At 37.9% G+C, this 27991-nt stretch overlaps 2 protein-coding genes across 2 annotated transcripts; one reads left to right on the forward strand and one right to left on the reverse strand.

Moving 5' to 3' along the window:
- Positions 1–3756: 3756 nt before the first annotated feature.
- CRELD2 (cysteine rich with EGF like domains 2) lies at positions 3757–13844 on the reverse strand. The gene is made up of 10 exons (XM_072401619.1): positions 13562–13844; positions 10159–10241; positions 9899–10009; positions 8961–9052; positions 8155–8331; positions 6846–6941; positions 6352–6435; positions 5832–5927; positions 5034–5174; positions 3757–4026 (listed from the first exon to the last, which is right to left on the reverse strand). The coding sequence occupies exons 3-10, from the start codon at positions 9943–9945 to the stop codon at positions 3956–3958; spliced, it is 804 nt and encodes a 267-aa protein (XP_072257720.1). The 5' UTR covers positions 9946–10009; positions 10159–10241; positions 13562–13844; the 3' UTR covers positions 3757–3955.
- A 3217-nt stretch (positions 13845–17061) lies between these two features.
- On the forward strand, positions 17062–27964 carry ALG12 (ALG12 alpha-1,6-mannosyltransferase). Its single transcript, XM_072401620.1, has 9 exons — positions 17062–17229; positions 17307–17439; positions 18746–18919; positions 19276–19470; positions 23054–23157; positions 24345–24568; positions 25850–26019; positions 26448–26523; positions 27134–27964. Exons 1-9 carry the CDS (start codon positions 17071–17073, stop codon positions 27357–27359), a joined length of 1461 nt encoding a protein of 486 aa, XP_072257721.1. The 5' UTR covers positions 17062–17070; the 3' UTR covers positions 27360–27964.
- Positions 27965–27991: the final 27 nt, after the last annotated feature.

Raw genomic sequence — 27991 nt, forward strand, 5'->3', positions numbered from 1 at the left:
TGGCAGCCACAACGTTGGACGTGTGTGCAGGTGCATTGTACTGCAAAAAAAAAGGATCCCTTTGGTCAACTTTCCACAGCGTTTCCTCTTAATTGCCTCCTTCAGCTGCTCCAGGAGGTTAGCATAATACTGTCCTGTGATACTAGAGCCCTGAGGTAAGTAGTCCACCAACAGAATACCATCTTTGTCCCAGAAAAAGGACGCCATGACATTTTTGGCCGATTTCTGGGTTCAGAACTTGTCTGTGGGGACCCGTTGTGGCCCCATCCCTTTGACTGTTCCTTGGTTTCAGAATCATAGATGTGGAGCCAGGTTTCATCCTTAGTCACTAACCTAGCCAAAAAGTCATGTGCAGCTTCACAATGGGCAAAAAAAGGCTTTGGATGCTTCAGCTGGTTCCTTCTTCTGATCACTGTTCAAACATTTGGCACCCACTTCACTGAAAGCTTGCACATGTCTAGGATATATATAGTTTATTAAGCTAATATTGACAACTGAAGTAAGATGCTGCATTATTCAGAGTCCAGTAAATGGATGAAAGATGCCAGTGCCTAGTGCCCCCGTTCTGGTATAACTATTCTCCCTTTTAACTTTAGGACATTAGTGTCAAGTCTTACTATTTGGTGCCATCTTGTGGTTAATCATGGAACTTCATCATGTATGTACATTATACATTATATACATTATACAATATATAAATTACATGAATGTAATTCTTTATATACTGCTGTTGACTATATAATTCCTCAGTAACATGAGACTAAATACTTAAACCTAGGATCTTCCTAACCTGTCCATGTCAAGTAAACACAACAGACCAGCAAAAGAAATAACATCTGATGCAGATCAGACCAATGTAACGAGTTTTATTTTTAACCATAGCAAATTAAGTTCTGGCACCCCTCTCTTTACAGTTTATCCTTTTACAGTAGTGTGAAAAAAAAAGTACTTTTAACTGTAAGGTTTTGCATTTAAGGACATAATACAAAATCATCTGGTTCTTAGCAAATCTAACAATTAGATAAATACGACCTCAGATAAACAACAACACATGACGTGTTTATTTAACAAGGGCCATGTTAAATGCAGAAACAGTGTCTAAAAAAACTTGGTTAATTTATCATCAGCAAGTATGACCACCTCTGTAAAGCATTAGTTTGGCAGTTTGCCGGTCTACAGCACTCAGATGTGTGTGTACACAATGCTAAAGAGGAAAAACATCAGCAATCATCTTGGAGAAGCAATAGTTACCCAACAATCTGAGAAGGCTAAATACAAAAAAAACTGAAGTCCCTCATTTTACAGTTAAAAAGATTAATAATAAGTGAAAACATTCAAGGCAGTTGCCCATCTTCCCAGGAATGAACACGCCAACATATTTACCCCAAGGTCAGACCGTGCTATGATGAAATTGTTAAAAATCCACAAGCTACATCTCAGATCTACAGGCCTCAGTTAGAATGTTACCCTCCCTAGCAGTAATCCTGAATGTGGCCCGGGTTGAATTATTCATACCTAAAGCGGTCCCCGAGCCACACTTCTCCTGGTGATGCCGGCTGGGCATCTGTGTAACCTGGCGATGCCCAGCCGGCATATGCATTCCCGGCAAGTGAACATTGGGGACGTGAGGCCAGAGTAAGCAGATGCCGGCCAGGCATCTGCGTGCGAGCATGTGGCTAGGGGGCATGGCCAGGCGAAAATATTAAATACTATATATTTTTAAATGTACCTCTTTTACATTTAAAAATACTTATTATTCATACTGCCAAGGAGGTTAAATGTGAAGTTCATGACGTTAAAATTAGAAAAAGGTTGAACATGCATGGCTTGTTTGGAAAGGTTACCAGGAGAAACTCTTTTCTCTCTCAAAAGAACGTGGCTTAGGTTTGCTAAGATGTATCGGAACTAACCACAAGAAACCTGGAACAATGGGCCAGATTTATTAAAGCTCTCCAAGGCTGGAGAATATGCACTTTCATCAGTGAAATGGGTGATCCAGCAAACCTTGTCCAAATTAGTGGAAAAAACCCCAAAACTGTCTTACTTCTGAACATTTCTGTTGTCCAGCTGTCTATGGCATTAAAATGTTGTGAATCACTGACCTGACCAAACATGTAAATAAGTTATAGGAAAATAACCCTTAATTTGCATATTTTTTTCAGGTTTATTGACAAATTTTTGAAGCCATCCAATCAATATAACAGCCAGGCATCTAGCATTTTCAAGGTAAAATACATGGTTTTCCAAAAAATGCTAAAAAAGGCAGTTAACATATTCACATAACATAACAATTTGATTTAATGAGTATTAAATATATAAATGTATTCTTCTATCCCTAAAACAAAACAAAAGTAACAAAGGTTCATATGTAACTTAGATATAAACCACAATGCAGCTTATCATTACAGTGCCTGATATTCATTGTATGAGCCAAGTTACTTGGCTCATACTTCAAATAAATCCCTGACCTTCACCTAGCCCAAACATTTGATGAAGGGCGACTTGCAGTATGTTTGCCTGTATGAACTGTTATCAGCATATCTCCGCCAGTGTACCATTCTTTGGCATTAAATGACATTTATTTGGAACCATTGTACCAATACCTTACCTATAGCATGGTCTGACTGATTGTATTGCAAGAAATGTATTTTTCAATTTAGGTGACTTAACAGGCACATTCTGAAAAGTATAAACATGGTAAAATGGAGTTGGGATATTCTTACCATAGCACAATGATCTGTACACTGACCCACATCATAAAACACTTTATTTTCCTTCAACAAAACACCAAGGCAACCCCTTATCTAAATCTAACCACCAATAGTTCATATTACCTCTTGAGTAAAACAGTACGTTTACCCCTAAAACTTCATAATTTCCCTATTACTACTGTATCTCCCTCTTCATCCTTAGGGCATTTATAGAAGTGCAAAAGCAGAATAGTATCTAGTACATTCAGTTTGCATGTCAGTTCAGTCTGAAATGCTTCTAAAATTTCTTAAAGCTGTTCGGATTTCTTTCTAAAGCAGTATCAAGCCTTTCAATTCCTATGGACATGAATGGGGAGAGAAGCAGTTCTAAAATGAACACATGCCCATGTAATGTACAGTTTTCGTAGTTTGTTTATTCCATGTATGTAAGTTGAATGGGAGTCCCAGGTGGTATTAGAGTTTGGACTCTAGGTAAATTAGTTGTTATATAACAGGTGTTCGATATAACAAGTTAAACAACTTCTGAATTTTGTGTAAATGCATCTTGAAGCAGACATCATATAAGGGATGCAGCCAACATGGTAGGCCAAAGTGCCCTGGTAACTTGTTTACTGGTATATTTATGTCAGGTCCTTCCTCCTGGTTGTACTGGTATAGTCATACTCTTTATCCCTTGATCAATTGTTGCACCAGGTTTGGTGTCAATCAGTGTGGTAACTCATGATGTTATACCCCCAAAATTTGGTATGTCCATAGAGAGAAAACATGCCTTGGTGAAAATACCAAGAAGTGTGCTGAGGGAGGTAAAATAGGAATAGGAAATGTACCAGACTTTTTATGAATATAATTAGTAATACAGTAGATCTGTCTATCCTATCCCAACAAAAATGTTGACACGTATGAGTTGTTCTGCTCACTCCATTGCAGCCACTACAATTAACCCCACTTCTTCTGTGTCTTTATTAGTTGTAAATAAGTCGCAATTACTGATGGAACAAAGTAACTTGGACTTGCCTATATTTCTAAATAAAAACTCAAATTCACATTTTCACTGAAGAAACATTTATTAGAAAGTATTATCAAAATATAAGACACATCTTGTTTTTATGCAAATTAACCTGTGCATCCATTAGCGCTAATCCCATCTGAATACCAGATAAAATACCAACAGTTGGCAACCTTGTTACTCATATAACAGGATGGAGTCCAATAACTTAAAATGATATTTAAATTAAGGATGTGGGTCAGAGGTCCTCATGTACACCTTTTGATTCTTGTGCTGCATCAGATGTTATGTTCTGCTCAGTTTCTTCGTCTATAAAGTAAAAATAATAGCCGGAGGTTTAAAACAATACCCTACATTTATCTAGACTTACAAACATATAAATCTATTTTACACATATTTCTGAAGGGTATTCTTACAATTATTCAAAAAGAGCATGTCTGATCATGTAGTTAATAAATGTTATTTTACTATATGAGAAAGAATAAAAGGAAATTTTAACTCCACTAATCTACTGTAACACCTTCCTAAAACATTATTTTAGCTATTTATTTGGTAAGTCACAAACAGAAATAGTATTGGTTCTTTTTCTATATTTAAATAATATGTATTTTCAAAACATTTTTTGAAAAGTTAAATTTGGTTTGGAATTTTCCCTTTCTCTGCTATGTTTAAACCTGAAAGAAAAGATTGAATATAGGTGGGGGGAGTCAGTAAACTATTCTGTTACACCCCTTGGCCAACTTTAGCTATAAAACAGATTCAGATTTTCAGCCTGTTGGGTATAATTACAGTGCACAAAAGGAACCAAAAAAATGTTAGGCTAAATGTATTTTTTCTTATACATACAACATGTTTATATTCAATGGATATGAATCTCGATACAGGGCCCTAGGGAATGTCTTGGTCTACAAACGGCCATAACATAGTCAAGGCCATTTCTATTCTATTAATCAATATCTGGCAAAAAAAAAAAATAAAACCAGATATTCATTAAGAGTAGGTAGGTTCTGACAATAAACCTGATGCTGTCTTACATCAGAACCAAGCAGTGCCTGTTATTCACAAAACAAAGTTTCTTTGCATGCAATGCAATTGCATCTCTGAAGGGCATTCGGTGTTCATAGAAACGCAACGCAAAGCAGGTCAAAAGCATTCTTAGAAATGTCACCCACACTACACCATTGACATTGATGGCAATCTGCTGACCTGCAGATACAAGTACAAGCCTGTGTACACAAGCCAAAATATAGTCATTGAAGTTACGGTAAATGCGTTCTTACACCAACACTATTACAAGGAGTTTGCACAAAAAATACCTGTCTTTAGAATGGGTACACATTGTCCATCCTTTTCTTCAAATCCTTCAGCACAGACACATTTATAGCTGCCAGGATTGTTTATACAGTCCTCATTCTCTCGGACACAAATTTTCTCAGAACTCTCACACTCATTTAAATCTGAAAGCAGAAATCATGATTGCTTATCCGTAGGACAAAACTATGAAGTATGTACAAAAACACAGTATATCATGCATATAAGTAAAAAAAGTGTTATCATTGACAAAGAGAAGATGTCTATTTTAGTGATGATTAGAAAAAAAATACATTCCAGAGGTAGTTATGGGAAACACAGGAAAACAATTAGGATTATTTTCAAGCAGCTATCTGCTATGTTCTTGTTTTGGGGCTGTGTTGAGCAACACAACCCACTTAAATGTATCGGAAAATATTAAAGTCCAGCACAATATTATCAATATTTATTATAAAAGGCAACAGGAGATCAGCAGTTTCTGTTGGTTAATTTATGGTGGAAATAGTTAATATTTTTTTTAGCTCCCAATAGCGATTTATACTGATTTACCTCTCATTGTTTTCATCCAGTAATATATTGCTATTGCAATGATCAACAAGAAAAAAGCAGGAACAGGCCAAGCACAAGATATCAAAATAAAATCTGCCTATGTTGGATCAGCAGGGACAGTAAAATATTTAGTATATAGTAGAGTATACCATTTTCCTTGTTCTGTATGTTAGATTAAATTGTGAATAAGGTAATTTATCTATCATGTCTTTAGGAAAAAAGGAATACAAGTAATGTTGCAAGTGTTTTCTTACCTGTACATTTGTTATCTTCTAACACATACCCAGCTGAGCACTCTGTGCACTTCTCTGGACCCTCGCCAGTACACCCTGAGCAGCTTTCATCACACTCTAATAAAATAGCAAAGCAATCATCAACAAATCTGTGTAAGCACAATCAATATCATGTATAAAAAAATGTCAAACTTTCAAAGCTCTGGGCTCACACCTACATAGACACAAACACTAAACACACTCTTGTTAATGCCACTGTACAGTTACATTCACCACCCCCCTCTGGAGTAAAACTATACTCCACATTGCAATTCAATATTCAATATTTGGGAACATTTTGGAGTCCCATTGAGAAATTCTCGCCCTTGTGTTATGGCTCATTGAAAAAGTCATAGTGCCTTATCACATATCTAGAATAAGTGCATGAACTGTCTGAAGTCATATCTGTTATGTTCAGTTGCTTTATTTTGACTCCAGTCCTTCTGTTTGTGCTAATTTAACTTAGAGAACCCATGATCTTAGATATTGGTAACACACTTACTTTTACATGAATATGATCCTTCTGTGTTTAAACAATACTGACTTTCTTTACAAGGAGATGTTTCTGCAGCACATTCATCTTGGTCTATTACAAAATAAAATGGTGGGTAGTCAATCTATTTATATGAATATACATTGTACAACAGAAAAAGCTTCAGCTAACCAAGATGTAGATTTTGTTAGGGTACCAGCCATTTTATTGTTTCAATTACACCTTGTATCGTCTGTAGGGAAGAGAGGAGGAAGGAAACTTGGAAGCATAGTTTAGAACTTCTCAGCTCAGATTAGAATCCTATGGTGACACAACTTACCAGCATTGATATATCACTGGAATATGAGTTCTAGGTATACTTACCCTTTAAGGGAGTATTTAGCCTACACCTATTGGTTTATTTAGGAGTCCTAGTTAACATTCACTTAATGCTGAACATGACGCTCTGAAATACTATTTATGCTAAAACTAAATTACTTCAAAGAAATTTCAGAGATACTGACCCACACAGCTTCCATCTTCTTCTGTCCATCCTTCTTTACATTCCTTGCAGTCCTTATTAGTTGCCCCTTGGCATGTTTGACATGCTTCATGGCAAGCTAAAAAAAAGTAGGAGAGGTACATCAAAACTGAACAGCAAGGATAAACATACTATTCATCAGCTCACACAGCAGACATCCAGTGTAGTTCTTGTTTGAGATAAAGATGTTTGAATGTCAGTCCACAGACCTTTGGCAGATGAAGCAGTGCTATTTTACTGGAAACTCCAGTTGCTTTAAGCATTTACTGTTTTGGTTTTTGGTTCCTTTTGTGCATCAGCCCCCTTTCCCAAGCAATACAAGCGTTCCAAGTCATGTTCATGGTCAACTGACAAACATTGTGCATCATTTCTTTTAAGTGCAAATGAGAAAGTACCTACATTTTAATGCAAATCTGTAACTTTCTACTACTAAAGTAATCAAGTTGAAAAAAAAGGGAAGTCCTAATACTATTTCTAATCGGGTAAAGCAGGATTCATGTGATAAGCTGTAATTAACTTTAGTTACCTTTGTACTTCTGTATAGTTTTCCTATCAACTTCCTTTCTCTAGGAATAGAAACAGGGTTGCTAAAGAATGTTTTTGGAAAGAACCCTTTAAAGTTAGTAAGGGTAGATAACATGTGGACTAGGTGTGGGCTATATGGCTCAACCATGCCTCCTATACATTGTTTGGTTGAGGAGTGGGACATTTATATATGCACCATGAGACCAAAATTGGTCATTTCTAAGGCAATTGGTTTTTTCAATAATGGAGATTTTCCAACTGTTGGTGACCCAGTGGATGCTTCCTCTTTCCACTGCCAACCGTGCATGCTGAAGCAAGGCATGTGACATCATGATTCTCCTTTCTCAGTGAGAAACTGATAAATCACCGCTTAGATTTTACAACAGTTATAAAGTCTTATATTCATCTTCTTGGGCTGTTTATATAGTCGAGGCAGCAAAAACAGAGAGGGGAGAAGATCTGTACTGTACTGAAACTTTAGGGTTTTTGTAGGATTTAAAGGATTCAGAATATATGTATATTTTGTATATGTATAATCAGTAAGTGTTTTTCAGCTCCGTGAACAATGAATGTATACTTTGATTCTAGATCCCACTAATTTTATTAAAATGTGAAAATGTGATCTTGATTCTGTGAAGAGAATTAGTTCCTAAGTGCAGCACCTTTTAAGCTATTTATTTTTTCCTCTGAAGCTGTGATAGTCATTTATTCCCCACATGTGCCTGGCTACAAGTAAATAGTTAACAAATAATGCAAACAGCAATTACCACTGCATACAGAATGAGTGTCATTTCTTTCAGAGCTGTAGTATCCATCTGCACATTCCAGACAAAATGGTCCTGTATACTCTGTCTTGCAGTTGCAAGTTCCATCTCCTCCCCTGGTACCTTCACCACTGCAAAAACCGTTCCCATGACATGGACGTTCTGATCCACCTAGACAAGCTAAAACACAACATAGAGTATAGAATGGTCTGTTTTGCTAACAAAAAGTACCATATTATTTCAATATTACCCAGTTAATCAATGTAATCTGCGTAAAGCTCCTAACTTCAAGACTGCTTTGTCAGAGACAGCTCCTGCTATCTACTGAAGTTCAGGAACCAGTCAAACTGATCATGTGATCAACATGTCAGCTGTCAATGTATTTTTTACTGGGGAAGGGGAGTCTGCAAACACATTTTCTGTCTATTAATCATACTGGCAAGGCTAATACAACAATGCTGGAATTTTTGTGAAATCATGGAATATTTGCATTTGTTTTAGATTTATTGTCTATGTAGGCTGCCCTGGTCTTTGAACTGCACAATATCAATATATAAAACACAATAAAATGAACCATTTCCTTTAAATCATTAAAGAAGGCGTGCAAACCTTTCGGCTCCTAAATCTTTGACAGACTAATATATAAAGTGGTTCTATTATCTGGCATGTAACAAAAAATAAAATATCATTTTTGAGTTTGCTGACCCTTTAAAATGACATGCTCATAATATTATACATTCTATTTTAACACAGCTGGATGCAGCATGTATTTATCCCTACAAAGCTTGCAGTCTATACTTTCATTTTACCTAGGCAGTCAGGGCCATATGTCCCAGAAGGACAACAGACTTTTATAGTCTCAATGCAAAACCATTTCTGTAAATCTGGATACTTCTTCCTCCTGTGAAAATACAAAAAAATGTGATTTAAAATGACAGTAATACTGTCAAAAAGCAATGTTTTAAGGTGAAGCTATTCTGTCATGCTCTTTAAAGGAAAACTATCATTACAGAAAAATTAGGACTACCAAAACTGAACTCTCCTTTGAGAACACTTGTTGCTTTGCTCAGTTCTGACACTTTTTTGATACTGAGTTGCAGCATTCCAGGACTTTGACTAAAACAAATTAAAGTTAGTCGTCACCAGGCATCCCGCTTTTTCAGAAGGAGGTTGGCTTATACTTATACAGCTTAAACTTCCTTCATGACAAGGTAACTTTAAAGGGAAACTTTAGTAACCCTTCAGCTAATGGGAAAAGGAGTTGAAGAGAGTGAGAATGAAAGGTGGTAATGGTAATTTTTCACAGAAATGGGCAAATGTTCCGCCCAGGCACTTTATCCTTCTATTTGCATAGGTACAGGAGGTTAAACCAATATTATAGATTATACAAATTCAAACAACTTTTGTTAATAGGAATTTCTGTTCATACACAATTATTTCATATAAACTGACCAAACAGTCTTAAATGAACTTTTGACTGATGTGAAATGCTTGCCTGACAAGAGGAATAGGATCAGACATTCCAGCAGGAGCAACTATCCTTTTTATATTTTTTTTGTTTTTGACAAACAATAGTTTTTTTGATCAAATTGCCTTTCTTTTTATTGCAATTACTAAAAGATATGGAAAATTATATGAAAACATGGGCAGCATTACCAGACCCAATCTGTCATTTAGTCTACCTATGCCTAGGCATTCAAACAAGTTCAAACAAATTAGAAACGCCAAACACAAAATCACAACTTACATTTTGAACCACCATTTTTCAATCTGTTCTTCATGTTCTTCTACCATAATATTGCACTCAAAGTCACTGGCGTCACAAAGATTTTCTATAATTTCCACAAGGCGTATCTCACTATGGAAAAAACACAGGAATAAGGAAATTAATTGAACTCTATAAAGACATAATAAAGTAATAAAATATATAAATAATGTTTATACATCTCCAGTTGGTACAAAATATGTACAATACTAATGCTACTTTGTAATTTTTAGGTTTGATACCTAGTTTCATATTTTGATAACGTTTTTTCTTCCCAAGCAGTGTTCCCTCCTCCAAAATTTTTTTTTGATGTCTCTTCAAGACCCTGTAAAAAAGTAAAGACAATAAATGGTTCAATTTGTTCAACTGCACAAGTCAGTCAAGTGCTGAAAGCTGAGCTTTTAGGACAAACACACCTAGTTACCTTAATTTTATGAGTGTGCCCTATCAAGTTCCAGTATTTAGTTATACTTACAAATGGCAGTCAATCCAAAAGTTACATCCTATTTAAATCAGGTATATATACCTGAAGAAGACATCTAAGCCATCAGAAATTGCATTTATAAAATCATATGTTAACAAAAAAGGGCATTGCTTGACCTACAAACCTTCTGCATTAATCAATAGCCAACAAAGTACAAGACTCCAAACCTTCCCAACCTAGAAGAGATTCCGTAAACCAGTGTTTCTTATGATTAGAATATTATCTATGGTTTTCCTGTAATCTGTCCTTGTTGAGTAACCATTTCCCTGCTGCTTTGTGTTTTTTGTGTGAAATAGATAATCAGAGCCAAAATGACCAAGTTCCCTGGACAGGAGCCTGTTATGTTAGTATGTGTCATTGATGGTTTGATAGCACCTGTTGATACAAAAGGCCCATGTGTAAGAAACTTATAGCAAGGTGGCACTGATAAATTTGAGCAAAAGATGACCATGGTCACTTTGATACAATTGTTCTCTAAATCAAGGTAATTCTGGAAATCAGCTTTATTATGCCTGTATCCCTGGTGATATATCTTGGGATGCTTGACTAAGCTTATAAAAGTTTCAATGTCCACCTAGACTGAAAATGGCATTTTGTGACATGCTGCCATTTCTGTTGCTGCTGCCAACCGGCAACACACAATGTTAGTACACATTGAGCCTGATTTATTAAAGCTCTCAAAGACTGGAGAAGATAGACTATCGTGGAAAGATCTGGGTGATCCAGCAGTTTTGGAATAAAATTTTTAAAAACCCCTTATTTAAAATCTGCACCAGACTGATTCCAGGTTTGCTGGATCACCCAGGTGCACCTATGATATTCTATATTCTCTAGTTTTGAAGAATGTAAATAGGTGAGACCCACTTTGTTAGGGGAGCCCATTCATTTGCCGCCCATAAACCATAACACACAAAAGTTATTAACATAAAATGCAAACAAGTACATCAATACAAATTTATGTGCTTTGCATTGCATTAACACGTGCAATGCACTAGTGGTAACAGACCCTCACATGCCTTATCTGGCAAGTAAGCATTCTATTCAAGCACTAGTTAGTTTAGCATTTAAGGGCTTATTTACTTTAAACATACCAAAAACAATCCCTCTTCTTCCCGTGGCTCACTACAGGTCTGAAATGACTCTGAGCCAGTCAGGGGTATACTATATGGCACGGTGCTGTCTATATAACACTGGGAGCTTCCTGAAAATAATATGGAGCAAGATAATGCCCAATTCTGTGTGTAGATTCTCCATCCTTGGCCATTTGTTGACTGGGGTGTATACTAGACCAGTGGTCGCCAACCTTTTGGTACCTATGAACCACTAAAAGTACCACGCAGGGAGTTGTGTCAACCAAAGGGGAAGAAACTTTCGACAGAGTGACGTCATGATGCCAGAACCCACCCACTCTCAGACCTGCGATGGGAGGGTGGGCGGCTTGAGTCCAGAGACACAACCCACCCAGCGCCCTGAGCCTGCAATCCATATGGAGGACCAAGATGTATTGCTTAACTGCAAAATAATGAGTTATTTTTGGGAGTTAGTTTACATATGTATTTCATCTTTTTTAGCTGCTGCCCTGGACTTAGGTTTTAACAAAAAGATACACTCCAAAACCTAACCTTCAATCTCCTATCACCTAAATCGTGACATCAACCCCTTCTAGCATGCCTTATAGGAACCAACCTTTTCATGCCCCAATTTCAATATTTGTCCCAAGCTACTGGTCTTGCACCATGATTTGTGGTTCAAAACTAAAACACACACATAGCTTATACTTTTAAAGGGGGGTTGTCAGCCTTCTCATTTCTCCTTTTACACTCTCCATAATATAACTTATCCAGGGAGTGTGGTGGCTCGGAGGTTAGCACTCTGGCCTTTGCAGTTCTAGGCCCAGGTTTGAATCTCAGCCAGAACACTGTCTGCATGGATAGGTTCCCCTGTGTTTGCATGGCTACTCTGGTTCCCTCCCACATTCCAAAAACATGCAGTTAGGTTAACTGGCTTCTCCCGAAATTGACCTTAGACTGTATGAAAGTCATATCACTATGGTAGGAACATTAGATTGTGAGTCCCTTTAGATGGACAGCTAGTGACATGACTTCTGAAGCGCTGCATCATATGTTGGTTACTGCAAAAAATACTGGTTGTGATGGAACCCCTCATATTGGCTAGGACAGAAGGGTGACCAGGAAATCACCTTGAGATTTACAAAACTGTCAAATGACTTAGCTCTCAAGTGTCAATGACAACACTTTGATTAAATAATTATTAGAAGAAATAATAGGAATTCAGTGTTCCTAGTGCCCACCAAGACTTGATCACCAACGTGCAACCAGTATGTATGGGACAAGACCTAATATGTCACATAAGGCTGCATGCGTCTCTGTAAAGGACGGAATAGCCATAAGTGAAGGATCCTTAGAAACTCTTCTAGTTCCAGTTAGCTATTAATGTTTATTAAGCGTTAGGAAATAAGCCTGCTGTGCATGGATGATTAAGCCAAACCTCTTAAACACTTCATACATACTAATCTGATTGAAATGGCATTATCTTCAAATTGTTACACAGACTGACACGGAATATAAGCACAAAAGATTAAAGTGTAGAAAGTTTATGGGAACTGGAAGAGAAAACTCATATTCTGATTTTTACAATGTTTTTGTTTTAATTGATACCATCTTTTATATCATGTTATATATATATCATTTTCACTTTTTAACTTTGTGCACAAAAACCTTTCAGCAAAACTAGCTGAAAAGGATAAATTCACTTTGTGTGCATTGTCTTTGCAAACCCATATATAAAAGTGGCAGTGACACCATTGCTGCAATTAACATATAGCTGGGGCAGAGAAAATATACGCTATAAAAGGGGCGGATACAAGACCAGTCACCCAGCACACACAGGGACAGCAGGAGGGAATGGTCTTTATTACAAATCACTTCTGCAAAACTGGATGTAAAGCAAATCAGACACACAAATTAAATCAAGATCCCGGAGTTCAGCTTTAAGAACAAAGATGATGCAGCCTGCCATGTTAATAACAAGGAAAAGAAATGTTATTAAAGCTCCTGCTTTACATACATATGTATATATAGCAATTGGATTAATGTGCCTGCCTGTACATCACCCATGAATGACGAGGGATGTTTGTTTACCTTGTGGAACCTGTCCACCAGCCTTCTACACGTGTCACACGGGTCCTTCTTCGCAGCTGTGGAGGTGCAGAGGAGCACAGTGAGGAGCCATGCGGCCAGCTATATAGACACAGCACTCCTATTACTTCCTCTGATTGCCATAATAGGGGATAATTAGCAGCGACCTGGGAAACCCATAGGTCACACAAATAAACAACACCGAGGTGACACGACAACCCCGACTACACACTCTGCACACACAGACATTGATTCATTGCAAGCCGGCCTGTCACTTCCGTGTCCGCCCTCTGTGCACCCTGATTGGCTGATTGAGATAATAATCCAGGATGTGGACGAATCCGCTGCCGCCACGCTCGGGCCAATCATCTTCCCACGCGTACTGAGAGATTGTGTGTGGAAACCCAAAGGATGCTGCGTGTGGAGGGAGATTGGAAAATGTCTGTACAGGACAACCAGCCAGAGAGAGGCTGACAGAGCTCCAACATACCATAACACACTGCCCCGACATAACATACCATCCTAACATAATACGGAATAGACACAGAATAAACTCCTTCATGACACCTGACTGAGGAGAGGATGCTGCAGGTCAAATCAGTCATAGTTTAGCCCCAGCACCTTCCAAATTACTCAGCAATAAAAACAGCAAATACATATATCCACATAAATCATATCTGCTGTTATCATGCATGTCACTGTGCTGTTTCTTCTAGAGCTGCTGTGGGAATTTAACCCCCACTGTATCATGTCAAACCTGATAGTTATACCACAACTGGAGGGACACATTCCCATCATTAAATATGGAGAATATCAGACAGGAGTTGTTTCCTATAATAACTGATGTATTCAAATTTAGGAAAAACACTTCCATTTATACTGGGAATATAATAATCCCCACCCCCGCTATACTGGGTATAATAATCCCTGTCCTTTCTATACTGTGTATATATTAACCTCCCAACCGTTAAGCCCGTACTTTTCCGTGCAAAAAAAAGTTGCAATTATCGTTAACCCCGTACTTTTCTCACTATATTAAAATCTCACTTACCTGGTCCCGCTGTGCTCATCCAGCGTCGGGTCCGTGTTCCCGCGTCGTCCTCCAGCGTCGATCTCCCCCTCCAGCGTCGGGTGCATATAATAATCCATTTTCTAATTTTACTGGGTATATATTAATCCCTGTCCTCTCTATACTAGGTATATAATAAACCATACCCCCTCTGCACTGGGTATATAATAATTCATACCCCCTCTACACTGGGTATATAATAATCCATAGCCCCCACTATACTGGGTAAATATTAATCCCTACCCCTGCTTTACTGGGTAAATAATAATCCACACTCCCACTATACTGGGTATATAATAATCCATTTCCTAATTTTACTTGGTATATAATAATCCCTGTCATCTCTATACTGGGTATAAAATAAACTATACCCCCTCCACACTGGCTAAATAATAATCCATACCCCCATTATACTGGGTAAATAATAATCCCTACCCCCGCTTTACTGGGTAATTAATAACCCATACCCCCACTATACTGGGTATATAAAAATCCATTTTGTATTTTACTGGGTATATAATAATCCCTGTCCTTTCTATACTGGGTATATATTAAACCCTACCCCTTCTACACTGGGTATATATTAATTCATACCCCCTCTACACTGGGTATATATTAATCCATACCCCCACTATACTGGGTATATAATAATCCATTTTCTCATTTTACTGGGTATATATTACCAGTCCCTTCTATACTGGGTAAATAATAATCTCTACCCCCGCTTTACTGGGTAAAATAATAATCCATACCCCCGCTTTACTGGGTATGTAATAATCCCACTCCCTTTTATACTGGTTAAACAATAATTTTACCCCTGCTATACTGGGTGCAAAAATCCCAGTCTACTCTGTACTGGGGATAATCCTGACCTCAATCTGTTCCGGGAAAAATAATTCCAATTGCCCTTTATCTGCACCTGGTAATAATAATACCTGTCCCCTCTGTACCATATATAATATTCTCTGTTCCCTCCCCACCAGATATAATAATCATGGTCCTCACTATGCCAGATATAATACCCTTTATGTCAGGTTTGAAAATCACTGTCTGCTTTATTAGTTTAATAATCCCAGACCTACTCAGTCTGTATCTAGTATAATAATCCTGGTCTTCATCTGTTTGTGCCTGGTAGAATAATTCCTGCCCCCACCCACATGTTAGCTATTAAAATCACTCTGTGCTGGGTATATTAATCCCAATCCCCACTATGTCTGGTATTAATAATCCTTAGCCCCTGTACACTGGGTAAAAACACTGCCCCCTATCTGTGCTGGGTGTTGTGTACAGGTAACCAGATGACGAAAGCTTTTTGAAGTACAATGTAAGCCTTGCAATGTATCAAGTGACACTATATATGGTTAAAACGTAAATAGCTGTACATAAATAACAAAACTGAATGTGTATAAAAAGACCACCGTGACAAGATCAGAGACTATTCCTAAGACCATACTGTGTGCGTGTGTGTTATTGGGATATCTCTCCAGACGTCTGTCTCTCTGGTGCAGGAGAAGTCAGGGTGCATTCGAGGAACTAGAAGTAAAAGCAGATCCTTTCAATAAGCCTGGTCCCTGTGTACCTGGTGTAATAACACTGGTCCCCTCTGTACCTAGTATAATAACCCTGGCCCCCATTGTACCTGGTATATTAAACCCTGGTCCCTGTGTACCCTGGTCCCCTCTGTACCTGGTATAATAAACCCTGGTCCCTGTGTACCCTGGTCCCCTCTGTACCTGGTATAATAAACTCTGGTCCCTGTGTACCCTGGTCTGGTCCCTGTGTACCCTGGTTCCCTCTGTACCTGGTATAATAAACCCTGGTCCCTGTGTACCTGGTATAATCACCCTAGTCCCCTCTGTACCTGGTATAATAAAATCACCCTAGTCTCCTCTTTACCTGGTGTAATAAACGGTGGTCCCCTTTGTACCTGGTATAATAAACTCTGGTCCCTGTGTATCTGGTATAATAAACCCTGGTCCCCTCTATACCTGCTATAAAATCCCTGGTCCCCTCTATGCCTGCTATAATAAACCTGGTCCCTTTGTACCTGTTATATTAACCCTGGTCCCCTCTGTACCCGTTAAATTATCCCTGTTCCCTCTGTACATGGTGCCCTCTTTATCAGATATAATATCCCTGACCCCTCTGTCTGTGCCTGGTATATTAATCCCTGTCGCCTATCTGTGGTTGGGGTATTATCCATGTTTCCCTTTATCTGTCTGTGTCTGGGGTATTAGCCCTGTTCTCCTCTGTCTGTGCCTGGTTTAATAACCCTTGTCCCATATCTGTGGTTGGGGTAGTATCCCTGTTTCCCTCTATCTGTCCCTGGTGTGATGATTCTGGTGCCCTCTGTCTGTGCTGTATGTAATATTCAAGCTCTGGGCTAAAGTCTCGGTGCAGTATACCATGCCACCACTAGATGGGGTGCATTGACTCGTCCAATATGGCCGATAAGGGGAGACGAGGCGGGCGCGTGTTGCTGCTGCTTTACCTGGCCGTGGCATGGCTACACCTGAGCGTGTGTCCGTACACCAAGGTGGAGGAGAGCTTTAACCTGCAAGCCTCACATGACCTCTTATATCACAGGCTGGACTTGGAGCAGGTACTGTAATGGGAGGGGAGAGGGGGGGGCGGTGTATAGCGACCATATTGATAACTCCTGTGTCTTCTCCCCCTTAGTATGACCACCTGGAGTTCCCCGGGGTGGTACCCAGGACATTCCTCGGCCCGATCCTCCTCACTCTTCTGTCTGCTCCGGCCGTGTTTGTGTCCTCCATGTTCCAGCTGTCCAGGTTCTATAGTCAGCTGATAGGTGAGATCATTCTGTCATTTCACAGACATGGGGGGTGGAATGTGTCTGGAGGAGGTCTAATATTCGCTATGTGATAGCGGCAGGACTCTGATCAAAGCACTATTCATTCTAATGAATGGAGAGGAAATCTTGTCACATGACTTCACCAGATCACATGACTCTACTTTCCATCCTATCCATGCACAGGGCCAGCACCACAAGGTGCACTTCATGCTGGAAATATTACCTAAAATACCATCAGGGTAATGTCTCCAGGAAAGCACTCTTATCTCCTGCTCCCCCAATGTTATTTAGTGATCTGTCATGAAGGTGTTCAATTGTTGCTACATCCATTGCTAGAATCCCATGATGTTGCTTAATCTTAACCCCTAACTCCCCTTCTTGGTATCAAACCTTAACCCACCTAACCTAGCCAGGTCCCAACCTTAAAGGAGAACTCTTTTTATACTCACGTGTTCTGCTGGGGGCCCCACCATCTTCCTTTTTCTTTTCCTTGTTTCGATCATTGGCCATCTTGAGTGGCTGTGCTGGGGTAATGTAAGTTCTGCAAAGGCGCATGGGAGTTCATTTTGGGCAACTGCAAGGGAAGCCAGGATGTGCCAGATATCCCAACAACCAGCGCTGCTCTACATATGCTCAGCTCATTTTTCAGCTATTTTCAGAAATTAAAATACTTTGCTGGTAAATGTGGAGTCCTTAGCATATATGAATCAATTAAATATTTCTTGATGTTAACCTGCCACTACTTTGGATAGGTATTTGGTTATGTTAGTATAAGCTGATCATTTGCTATGCTTGTATGGTACAGTATACACATGTATATGTGACCTGATCTGTTTTGAGTCCTAGTATTTGGCCTAGGTTCTGAGAGGAGACACACATTTTACTTTGTTTCTGTCATTGCTGTTTTTCTTTCAAGTCTTTTTTAAAACTATGGGCTCCATTTATAAATTATTCCCCTATTCAGTTTGTCTAAAATTCCCTGACAGATCTGTCTTTCTCCCTCTACCAGAATCTCTCCACAGGTCTTCTTTCAGATCATATTAAAGCGGACCTAAACTTTACTCTACATCAAAGGGTAGACAACCACAAAAAGGTGCAGCACCTCCCCTTTCTGTCTCGATCGCCTCGGCCCTATGTGTTTTGGTTCTTTAATTGTCCTATTTTGTATTTTGCTGTCTCTTCTATTGCAAAACTCTAAAAGAAACACAAATATGTAATGGGAAAGTATGACTGGATCATTCTTTGATTTAAACTTTATAAATGTATTACAATGTGAAAAACTGTTTTGCTTTTCTTTTACTAGTTCGAGGATCTTTGGGTGTGACTGTGATTTTTGCACTATGGCAATTACAGAAAGAGATCCAGAAACAGTTTGGATCCACTGTCTCTACATTGTTCTGCCTAATAACAACATCCCAATTTCATTTGATGTTCTACTGTACTCGAACTCTTCCTAATATATTTGCACTTCCCTTTGGTAAGTATTCATTTGGTCTATTTATTAGATTTAGACATACTATAAAACATTTTTTTACCTGTACAAATGTGCAAAAATTATTTGTGACTGGTTCTTTTTGCCTTTGTTTTGCCACCATTCCCTGCTGCCTGATCTGCCACTAAAAAGCTCTAGATTTCAGTTGACATCCTGCCATAGGGGATGCAGCAGTACATGAGAGGTAGTTGCTCAAAGTGAGATGAAGTGTTATTTAGGACTTTTGCATAGTTCGTTTGTCCTCATTTCTTGCTCCAAAAACAACTCTTATTTTTGATTGCTTTCAAATAATTATAGATGCATTTACAATTTTTCTTGTTCTTTTGTTTCCTAAAATTTAGTGCTGCTGGCTATCAAATACTGGATGAAACAGAAACCTGGTCCATTTATTTGGCTTTCGGCATTTGCCATCATTGTGTTCAGATCTGAACTGAGTATATTAATGGGACTCATGCTGCTAATCTCTCTATTGAAGAGAAGCTTTTCAGTTTTTACAGCCCTCTCACATGCAGTGCCTGCTGGAATTGTCTGGTTAGGTAAATATGTTTGCCTAGATATTATTTATTTTATTTTTTCAGTAACTAAAATACAAGAGTATTGGAGCAGATTTTTTTCTAAAGGTGTGTAGGGTTCCCTTGGTGGGTATATGAAATTATGCTGGCTTACTTTAATACTTATACTTTAAAGCAGGGTGAAACTTCTTTTAACAGTCTTTATTACCTGCATTGACTTTAATATCTAGGTGTAGATATCTGCCTTAGAGGTACTTATTGGACCCTTGTTTGTTTTTTGAAAGAGTAGGACCTAGAACAAATAAAGGTCTAATAAGCTGTCATGACAAATCAACACATGTTACATGAAACAACATGTATTTCTGGAGGTCTGATGGTGCTTCTCATGTCCTGATTCAGCTATCATGTCTAATTGCAATTATGGAAAAAAAAACATCTCATTGTTGTTATTGTTTAAATCCCTTTCTGATGTGATGCTGTATTCCTATATCTCTGCCACAACTCAATTCTCACATTATATTTTTCTAAGCCAAGGTTATATCGTCTAGCATCAACATACATCCTTCTTGTTGCTATTACAATCTTGTGCTTTGTGCCAAGTAGCTAGCAAATGCCACAGAGAAAACAAAACATGCTTCTTTGTGTGCAAACATTGTATCATTGACCTTTTAAAACTTACCACAAGGTTTGTTCTTGGCCTTGGTTCTTTCTTGTGATGACATGATCTGTGTCCTTGATTGTTCACACATAAGTTCTGACTGCCTTGGTTGGGCACAGCAAAAAAAAGGTATAAGAGTAAGAGCCTCCTCCTCAAATGTATTCCGGAAGTTTCTTAATTTAAACTTGTTGGGGCCGGGTTCCTTTCACTCCTTTGTTGGCTGAGAGCAACGTGGACAAAGTAAAGGCATTTGTTCTGCTGGCCAGCTAATAATAAAGGTAGCAGAACACTGGGATGGAGACTGTTTATGTGATACTATGACGCCAATACATTCGATCAATCACATTAGATTTCCACGTTTTAGCCAAAGTGATGCGAGCTGCTAACAGAATACATTTTATCAATTTCAAAGAGTATTTGGAAACCCCAGCATCACATTTACTAAATTAAAGCACTCTCCGAGGTACTTGGTACATCTTTCTTTAAAACCCTGAAAATTATTTGGAATATTTTTTACCAAAAGTTCTGGGCTGTAGGGGAGGACCACCACATATGTACCATGGTGCCCCTGGCATCACAACCTCTGAAGCACAGTGGGGAGGTAGAGGGATGACATTTATAAAGTCTGTCTGGTACTAAGTACCATTTGAGGAGAACTTTATAATTAGCCTCTACTAATGATGAATTGAGAGAAAGTTTAGAAAGAGTGAGGGCTACTTCGTGGGGATGCCAGGATAGCATGAATTATTGAGATTTGACCTTGGTATCAGCAATGGATCTACAGGAACCTTCAAATGGAGTAGAACACATAGGGGCCTGTCTGATCTTAGAGCAGATGAATGATTTAATTTGTCTGTAAGGGAAGAATTCCTGTCTCGGGAGTTCCCTTTCCCTGACCAAATAATGGTCTATAGCGGAGTAAGCGAACATGAGCAGATCAAACCCTCAAAGTGTCGGAGCTTACCTCAAATTAAAAGAGAGTAGGACAAGGAGAAGCACCCCGGGACCACTTTAGTTTTTTCTTTAGGGGACCAAATGCAGGAGGTGATTCCCCCATGTCTGTGCAAGCAGACTCTTCCAACTCTACCCATTGTGGCCTCACCCCCTGTAACGTGGAACGCCATAATTGTGCGATTTGAGCTGCTATATAGTATTAATTGAGGAGGAGGACCCTCAAACCACCTTGAGACCTGGGAGCCCACATGGTGTTTTTTTAGATTCTGCTCCGTCTACTGCCCCAGATAAAATTCATGATCTTAGATTGAAGGGAATTGAGAATCGAGAATGGGACATGAATTGGGAGTGTGCGAAAGAGGTATAAAATCCTACGCAAGACATTCATCTTAATCGAGGCTATACAACCCAGCCATGACGGGGGAGCTAGACCAGTACAGTAATGTTTGATTAAATGACTCCATTTGGAGAGTGGTAAATGGTTCTGCTCATCTCGTGTGAAAACCTGACATGTGTAAAGTAGTTCCCTGATATTGTCCATTAATCCATAAATGACCAGTCAGTAATGACTGCTTATCACTTCTGTGGAGAAGAGCACAGCAGGGGTGCCTCTTGCTCAACTCCCCTCTCTATAGAACAGAATTCTGTGTACAGTGCTACAGTGCTCATTCATTTGTTACTGTAAATGGTCACAAAAGATTGTTTCCAACCATAATTCTCAGAAGTCCATCAGATTTGATTTTTAAAGTGCACTGTAAGCTTTTCACAGTTTGGAAAAGGATGCAGTAAGTCAAATAGAGCTTGGCTAATTTTACCCCTTTAGGACATCCAGCATTATATAGCCCTTAGGGTATGAGATGCACTCATCAGACCTTTATAATAAAAAATGATTGGTTGTTTCAAAAAAAAAACCTGCAGGAAGGCACTTCAAATGCAGTATGCAATCTGATGCAAGGTATTTTGGGACTGAACTTTTGTATGATTTGCCCATTAATTATAGAAAATTTAAAAGTTGTACAAGTAATAAATGGCAAAAGCCAGGACAGCAGCTGTGTACAGCTGAGCCTAGCAAAACACTTTACCTTAATTAACTGCATTTTTACTGCCCTCAGGTCAACCACTGCACCACCTGAAGTCTCTTCCACTTAAGCGAGTATTCATGCTTTATTGCAGTTCAAATAAATGTACTAAACTGCAGTCACATGACTTACTATTCATACATTGCTAACATTTGTGAAATGTATTAGCTACAAAGTGTGCTTCCACTTGGCCACTTTTTAAATACTTTAGCCACACTGCAAGGCTAGAACAGTGTTGCTTCATTTTATTTTTTGGGGCACAGTGTATCTATACCCCATTTTTTTATTTGATTTGGATAGAATGCAGAAAAGTTAGAACCCCTGTCATGTTGCACTGCTAGTGAACTGGGAAATTTGCCCTCACTTCATGACACAGCCTTTTTCAAGGCAGGAGATAAGGAAAAAGCTGACAACAATTCAAAGCTCATGGAGGTTCTAGTAGTTTCATATTTAACTTAATAAGGGCATTTCTTCTTGTGTGTTTATGTTCGAAAATATATCTCTCTATTTCTGCCATGGGGACAACTGTTTTAATAGACAGAAATTAAGGGAATCTGCAACAGAGCATTTAACAGCAGCAAACACACATAAGAGTTCTAATCATTTCCTATTCTAACCAAAACTAAAAACAAAGTTTTAGATAGAAATAAACTTTTAGGACTCGAGTGGTGTCTCCTCTCTGCCCAAGTCAACTGATTGGACAGTGAGGTAGCAGCAGTACACTGTTAAGTCGCCTCTTCTTTCCCGTCTTGACAGCAATGTGCAGTACAATACAGTCATGGTTGGCTTGGACTGCTTCCCCTCCCAGTAGAGTTCTGCTGTCTAGGATAACAGGAAGCTGATATAAAGAAATATTCAGGTACTCATTATACAGTAACCACTTTTAGATTTTACATTTTGTTTTCTGTCACTTTAGGTTTAACCATTGCTGTAGATTCCGTATTCTGGAAACGTGTTTTGTGGCCAGAGGGAGAAGTTTTGTGGTATAACACAGTTTTGAATAAAAGTTCAAACTGGGGAGTATCCTTTTAAAAATATTGTATTATTCAGTTGCCTGAAAGTCCAGTATTTCGTACTAGTGATGTTCTGGTTTTTAAGGCCCAGCTCAAGCATTATTTGTCTTGGGGAGAGTGGGAAGCCCTGTCAGGAATTTTTGCTGCTTGTTTTTCTGTTGGGTAGATTTACCTTCACTTCCTCCTAATTATGATGTGATGGGATATCTCTCTAATGAAAAAAAAGACACATTTGCACACAACTACGTTTCTAAAATATAACCAGTTGGCACCCAATATGGATTTCTCAGAAAATAGTCATACATTGACTGTTATCACCAACGGATGCTGACATCCTACATCTGGCTTTTTTTCTCCTTGTCTGTTTTCTTTTGTCTTGGGTATTATTAGGTCAAGAAAATTGTTTGTTCTGTGTAGTGTATTGCTTTGACTAAATATCAGAAATTTGTGATGCATCCATCCCTATGGTGAGGTAATGGTGATTACATTAATATTGGCACATGGATGTACACTGTTATAGCTAGGTATTGTATTATACCACAACCATGAAGTGTTTACTGTAGCTGGGGAATAAACACTAGATTCACTACAAGGGAGTGAGTGAACGCCATTGTTACCAGGAAATCTAAGGCATATCACAAATTCACATTTATTGGGTCATCCTACAATCAGGATTATTTAGATTTCTCTTGACAAAATAGAAATCCTAAACATGCAGGAACATTTCAATCCTCTATAGACGGCCTACGATGTATGCATGTTGTCATATTGTTGATTTTTTTTTTTTTTTCCAATGTGTTGCATTATTGTCAATTTTCTTAAATGATGTAAAGACTAGATGGTGCAGCATTTTGCATCTGCAAAATGTATCCTATCGTGGTTTCTTCTTTTATAAGTGCTTTCAAGCTAATTAAAAATTAAAACTCTGCAAGGAGTGTTCTATTTAACTAAAAAACATGCTGCACACGAACACCCAGCTATGGACTGGTCAACTGCAATGAATAGTGTTTCCACACATCTGTATTCCTTTAAAAATTTTAAAAAGGAAAATAATGACAGTTAAATGTTGATCATTAGACTTGTTTTAATGCCTGAAGAATGCACTAGGTGTAATAACTGTATGTTCATATAGATAAATTTAAACAGTTCATTCACACCTTGAATAGTTAGATTTCCTTATCTGATATCTTTAAGACTTCACCATTTCTGTGGTATTTATATTCAGTCATACCGCGAGCAATGGCATTAAGCATTCTCTTCCTGCCATTTGGCCTTTTTGACAGAAGACTGCGTATCCTGATTGCACCAGTTGTGGGTTTCATATTTTTGTACTCTTTCCTTCCCCACAAAGAACTACGGTTTATCATTTACACATTTCCTGTTTTAAACGTTGTGGCTGCTAAAGGATGTTCATATATGTAAGTACAAAGGAAACTTACTCAATGCAGAGAAGGTTTACTCTGTTAGATGCCTAGTAAGTACAAATAGACCAATAGATGCACATTTTTCTCTCTCGTGTGTTCTCTACCTAAATCTAAAGAAGGGGTGCTTGGCTTGCAACCTCGATGTATCTAGTCCCAAGAACAGAACTTGTTATTGATGTCACTTTACCAGTCCTTGGATATGGTGGCTGGAGTGCAAATTTAGCACACATGCATATTTAGTAGCAGATATAAATACACATATTTTTATTTTTTTTAGGTGTTGTTTAGATAAAATTGCATGAAGGTAGGGAAATGAATGTTTGTAATCTTTTCCCAGTTCAATATTAATGTAATTTGCACATTTCCAAGTATTTACCAAATTTAACTTGCAAAAGGTTTAAAAGATTTACAAAATATTAAGGCACAAAGTGTAAAGGTACAAATTCCATTGCTCCTGCAATATACTTGTACAGATCTTATACTTTTGGTGCCTGAGATGATTGTTTCTAATTGTGATCAATGAAAATCTAGTGTGGGTACAGTAATAGCACAAAGTTTTTTAACAAACTGCTTTGTCAGATTGCCAAACAGACCACTAACAACTGATATTGTTGCTGTGGGTAGGAAGCAGTGGGGTCGCCCTTCCCTCTCAATATTGCAAAACAACCCTGTTGATCCAACATCCATTCATATCTGCTTACCATTGATTGTTTCCATTAGTAACTAATAATTATCTGAACTAGGCTTTACATAAGAATTTGATCTGAAATCCGTCGTTAATAGATTACTATTCCTTGCTTCCAGAAATTACAGGGAGTAGCTGGATGACAGGTAGTGCTATAACTTTGTGTCTTATTCTCTGTAAGACACATAGTTAGTTGGTTATGTCTCTGTCTTATTCTCTGTAAACACAATGTCATAGTTACGTTATAATCTACAACCTTGATTATTCTCATTAATAATCAGGGTGCCAGTTGCTGGTCTGTAAAGCGCAACTTTAGCATTTCAGGCAGGTGCTTATTGCAGGAAGGGACAGGAGATGTCCCTTCTGCAACAGCTGTTCTTTCCTGCCTGATTGCTCATCCTGGAGCAGTCAATCAAGATACCCAAAAAGTCATCTACATGGCGCAAAGGAGGAAGATGGCAGCACCCTGTGACCACAGGTTTTGTTCTGCTTTAAAGATGTGTTTATGAATCATAACATATGCTTATATATTGTAGTGGAAATGTCTAAAGTAAATGAATACAATAGATAACTGTGGTATTATTTTTCAGATTTCAAAACTACCATAAATCCTGGCTTTTTAAATTTGGATCTTTATGTGTAATAGCCCATCTTCTGGGTAATGCAGCCTATTCTGCAGGATCTTTATATGTGTCCCATTTCAATTATCCTGGAGGTGTTGCAATGGATGCCTTACATAAACTAGTGACTCCTTCAACAGGTATGGTTTTCTTCCTAAACTGGTGGTTTTTCTTTTGCTACATCTTCTGGTTATCAACTACCTATGAATCGAGTTGGTATTTGTTGAGCCTAGCAACTAAATACAATGTACATGTTACAGTAATATATATATATCTGTTTTAATTACCGTTATTAGACTTTGTACTAAAAATATACTGGTGTGAGTTGATATTAGCTGGACATTGATAAATAAAATGTGTATTTATAGTAAGAATACTTATAAACTGCCACTGGTCTACTTTTGACACAGTGTATTTTATATATTGTTTAGATATGTTTGCCTTAAAATATACAGAAGACTAAAATATTGCCAAAATTCACAAATATATACATTTTTTTCATAAATTACAAAAAAAGGCTAACGTGGTTAAATGAGTTATTACAACTTCCTTTATTGTATACCTTTAGATGTATCTGTACATATAGATGTGGCAGCTTCCCAAACTGGAGTGTCCCGATTTTTACAATTTCACTCACATTGGAGGTATGTGGTTATTTAAAAAAAAAAAATATATAACATTTTTCTATAGGTTATGATGTTGTTTGGTTAAGCATATTCGATGGTGGTCAAAAGAAAAAGACTAGAGGGATCTGTAGCTAAATTTCAACTACACAGGATGTCTATTTCACTAAGCCACACTTAGATGCTTCCAATGCCACTCGTCCACTCTTTAGACACAAAATGTTGGTTGATACCCAATCCAGCACTCCAGCCTGTGTACCGTATGTATATGTTGGGATTTGGTATCTTTCCTTTTTTTTTTTTTTTTTTTTTATATCCTGTGGTCAGGATAAATACAGCCAGGTATTTTTTTTTTTACCGAAAAACACAGCAGAAATTGTAATGACCATTAAGTTTAACTGACAGGTCTGAATTCTTAGGACTTCACCCATATGTACTGTTCTTTTATTCTAGTAAAGAGAGGTGTGTAGCATCATGTAAATTATAGCATTATTAAGCTACACTCCTCTGGTAAAGTACCTGTCATTTTAATACACTACTATTTACCCATTTTCATTTGAGCTGTATAAAGTGAATTCATGTCAGTGTGAATATTGATTATGACACTAACAAGTTTGTCTTTGCTGTAAAGGTATGACAAAAGGGAAGACGTCTCTCCAACAGATGAAGCTATGAAACTCTACTCACACATCATAATGGAATTTGATGCTGCACATTTATCTCAGTATAAAAAGACTTACAAAGTATTAAGTCATATATCTGGCTTTGATGGATTTGGGTTTAATTTTGATAAATTTCCACCTTTTTCTCTCAAATTAGTAACAAAATTAATTGTTTTACAGAGGCCCCAGGTTTAATGTTTATTGTACCTGCTCCTTAAAGTTTGTACACTTTTGATTTTCAAGTGGGGCCTTTCAAGCACGGGAGACACTTGCCTTCATAGGTGGAACAATGTTGATCCCTCTGTGATCCTAGTCCAGTTGGTCCAGCAGTCGGTATAGAAGGGGCCTCCCCTTCAAATCTAATTAATATATATATATATATATATATATATATATATATATATATATATATATATATTTATGTATATGTAGTAAGCCACCCTTTTATATAATGTAAACAAATTGGTGATAGGTCTGCTTTAATAAAGGTCTCCAAATAAACAATGTAGCTCTGTAAAGTCACTTTTAGAATGGTTTAGAATGTGGAATTCCAGCACTTTGCACTTTCTAGAAAACAACACACAATGAACCGTGGACACAGGAGTAATGATACCTCTGACTTCCTGGATCAGCTTTGTTTATTGGATGGTATTGATTTACTGTGCGATGAAGAGACGATTTACAAGATTTACCTAGGCAGCAAATATTATTTAAGCAATTCATCCAACTTATGATTATTGAGCTTTAGTATGTTTTCTTTTTAAATTAAAATATATAAAATAAAAATATTTTGATATCAATATGTTATATATTTATTTGAGGATAAC

The sequence above is a fragment of the Pyxicephalus adspersus genome, chromosome 2, assembly GCF_032062135.1.
Source record: "Pyxicephalus adspersus chromosome 2, UCB_Pads_2.0, whole genome shotgun sequence".
Classification (NCBI taxonomy): Eukaryota; Metazoa; Chordata; class Amphibia; order Anura; family Pyxicephalidae; genus Pyxicephalus; species Pyxicephalus adspersus.

Coding starts and splice junctions, on each gene's coding strand:
- CRELD2 (XM_072401619.1), bottom strand. CDS start 9,945: ATGGTAGAAGAACATGAAGAACAGATTGAAAAATGGTGGTTCAAAAT. Junction 6,942..8,154: donor CACTCATTCTGTATGCAGTG/GTAATTGCTGTT, acceptor ACTTTTTTTTAG/CTTGCCATGAAGCATGTCAA. Junction 5,175..5,831: donor AGAAGATAACAAATGTACAG/GTAAGAAAACAC, acceptor TTCTGCTTTCAG/ATTTAAATGAGTGTGAGAGT.
- ALG12 (XM_072401620.1), top strand. CDS start 17,071: ATGGCCGATAAGGGGAGACGAGGCGGGCGCGTGTTGCTGCTGCTTTAC. Junction 23,158..24,344: donor ATAAAAGTTCAAACTGGGGA/GTATCCTTTTAA, acceptor GATATCTTTAAG/ACTTCACCATTTCTGTGGTA. Junction 26,524..27,133: donor CAATTTCACTCACATTGGAG/GTATGTGGTTAT, acceptor TTTGCTGTAAAG/GTATGACAAAAGGGAAGACG.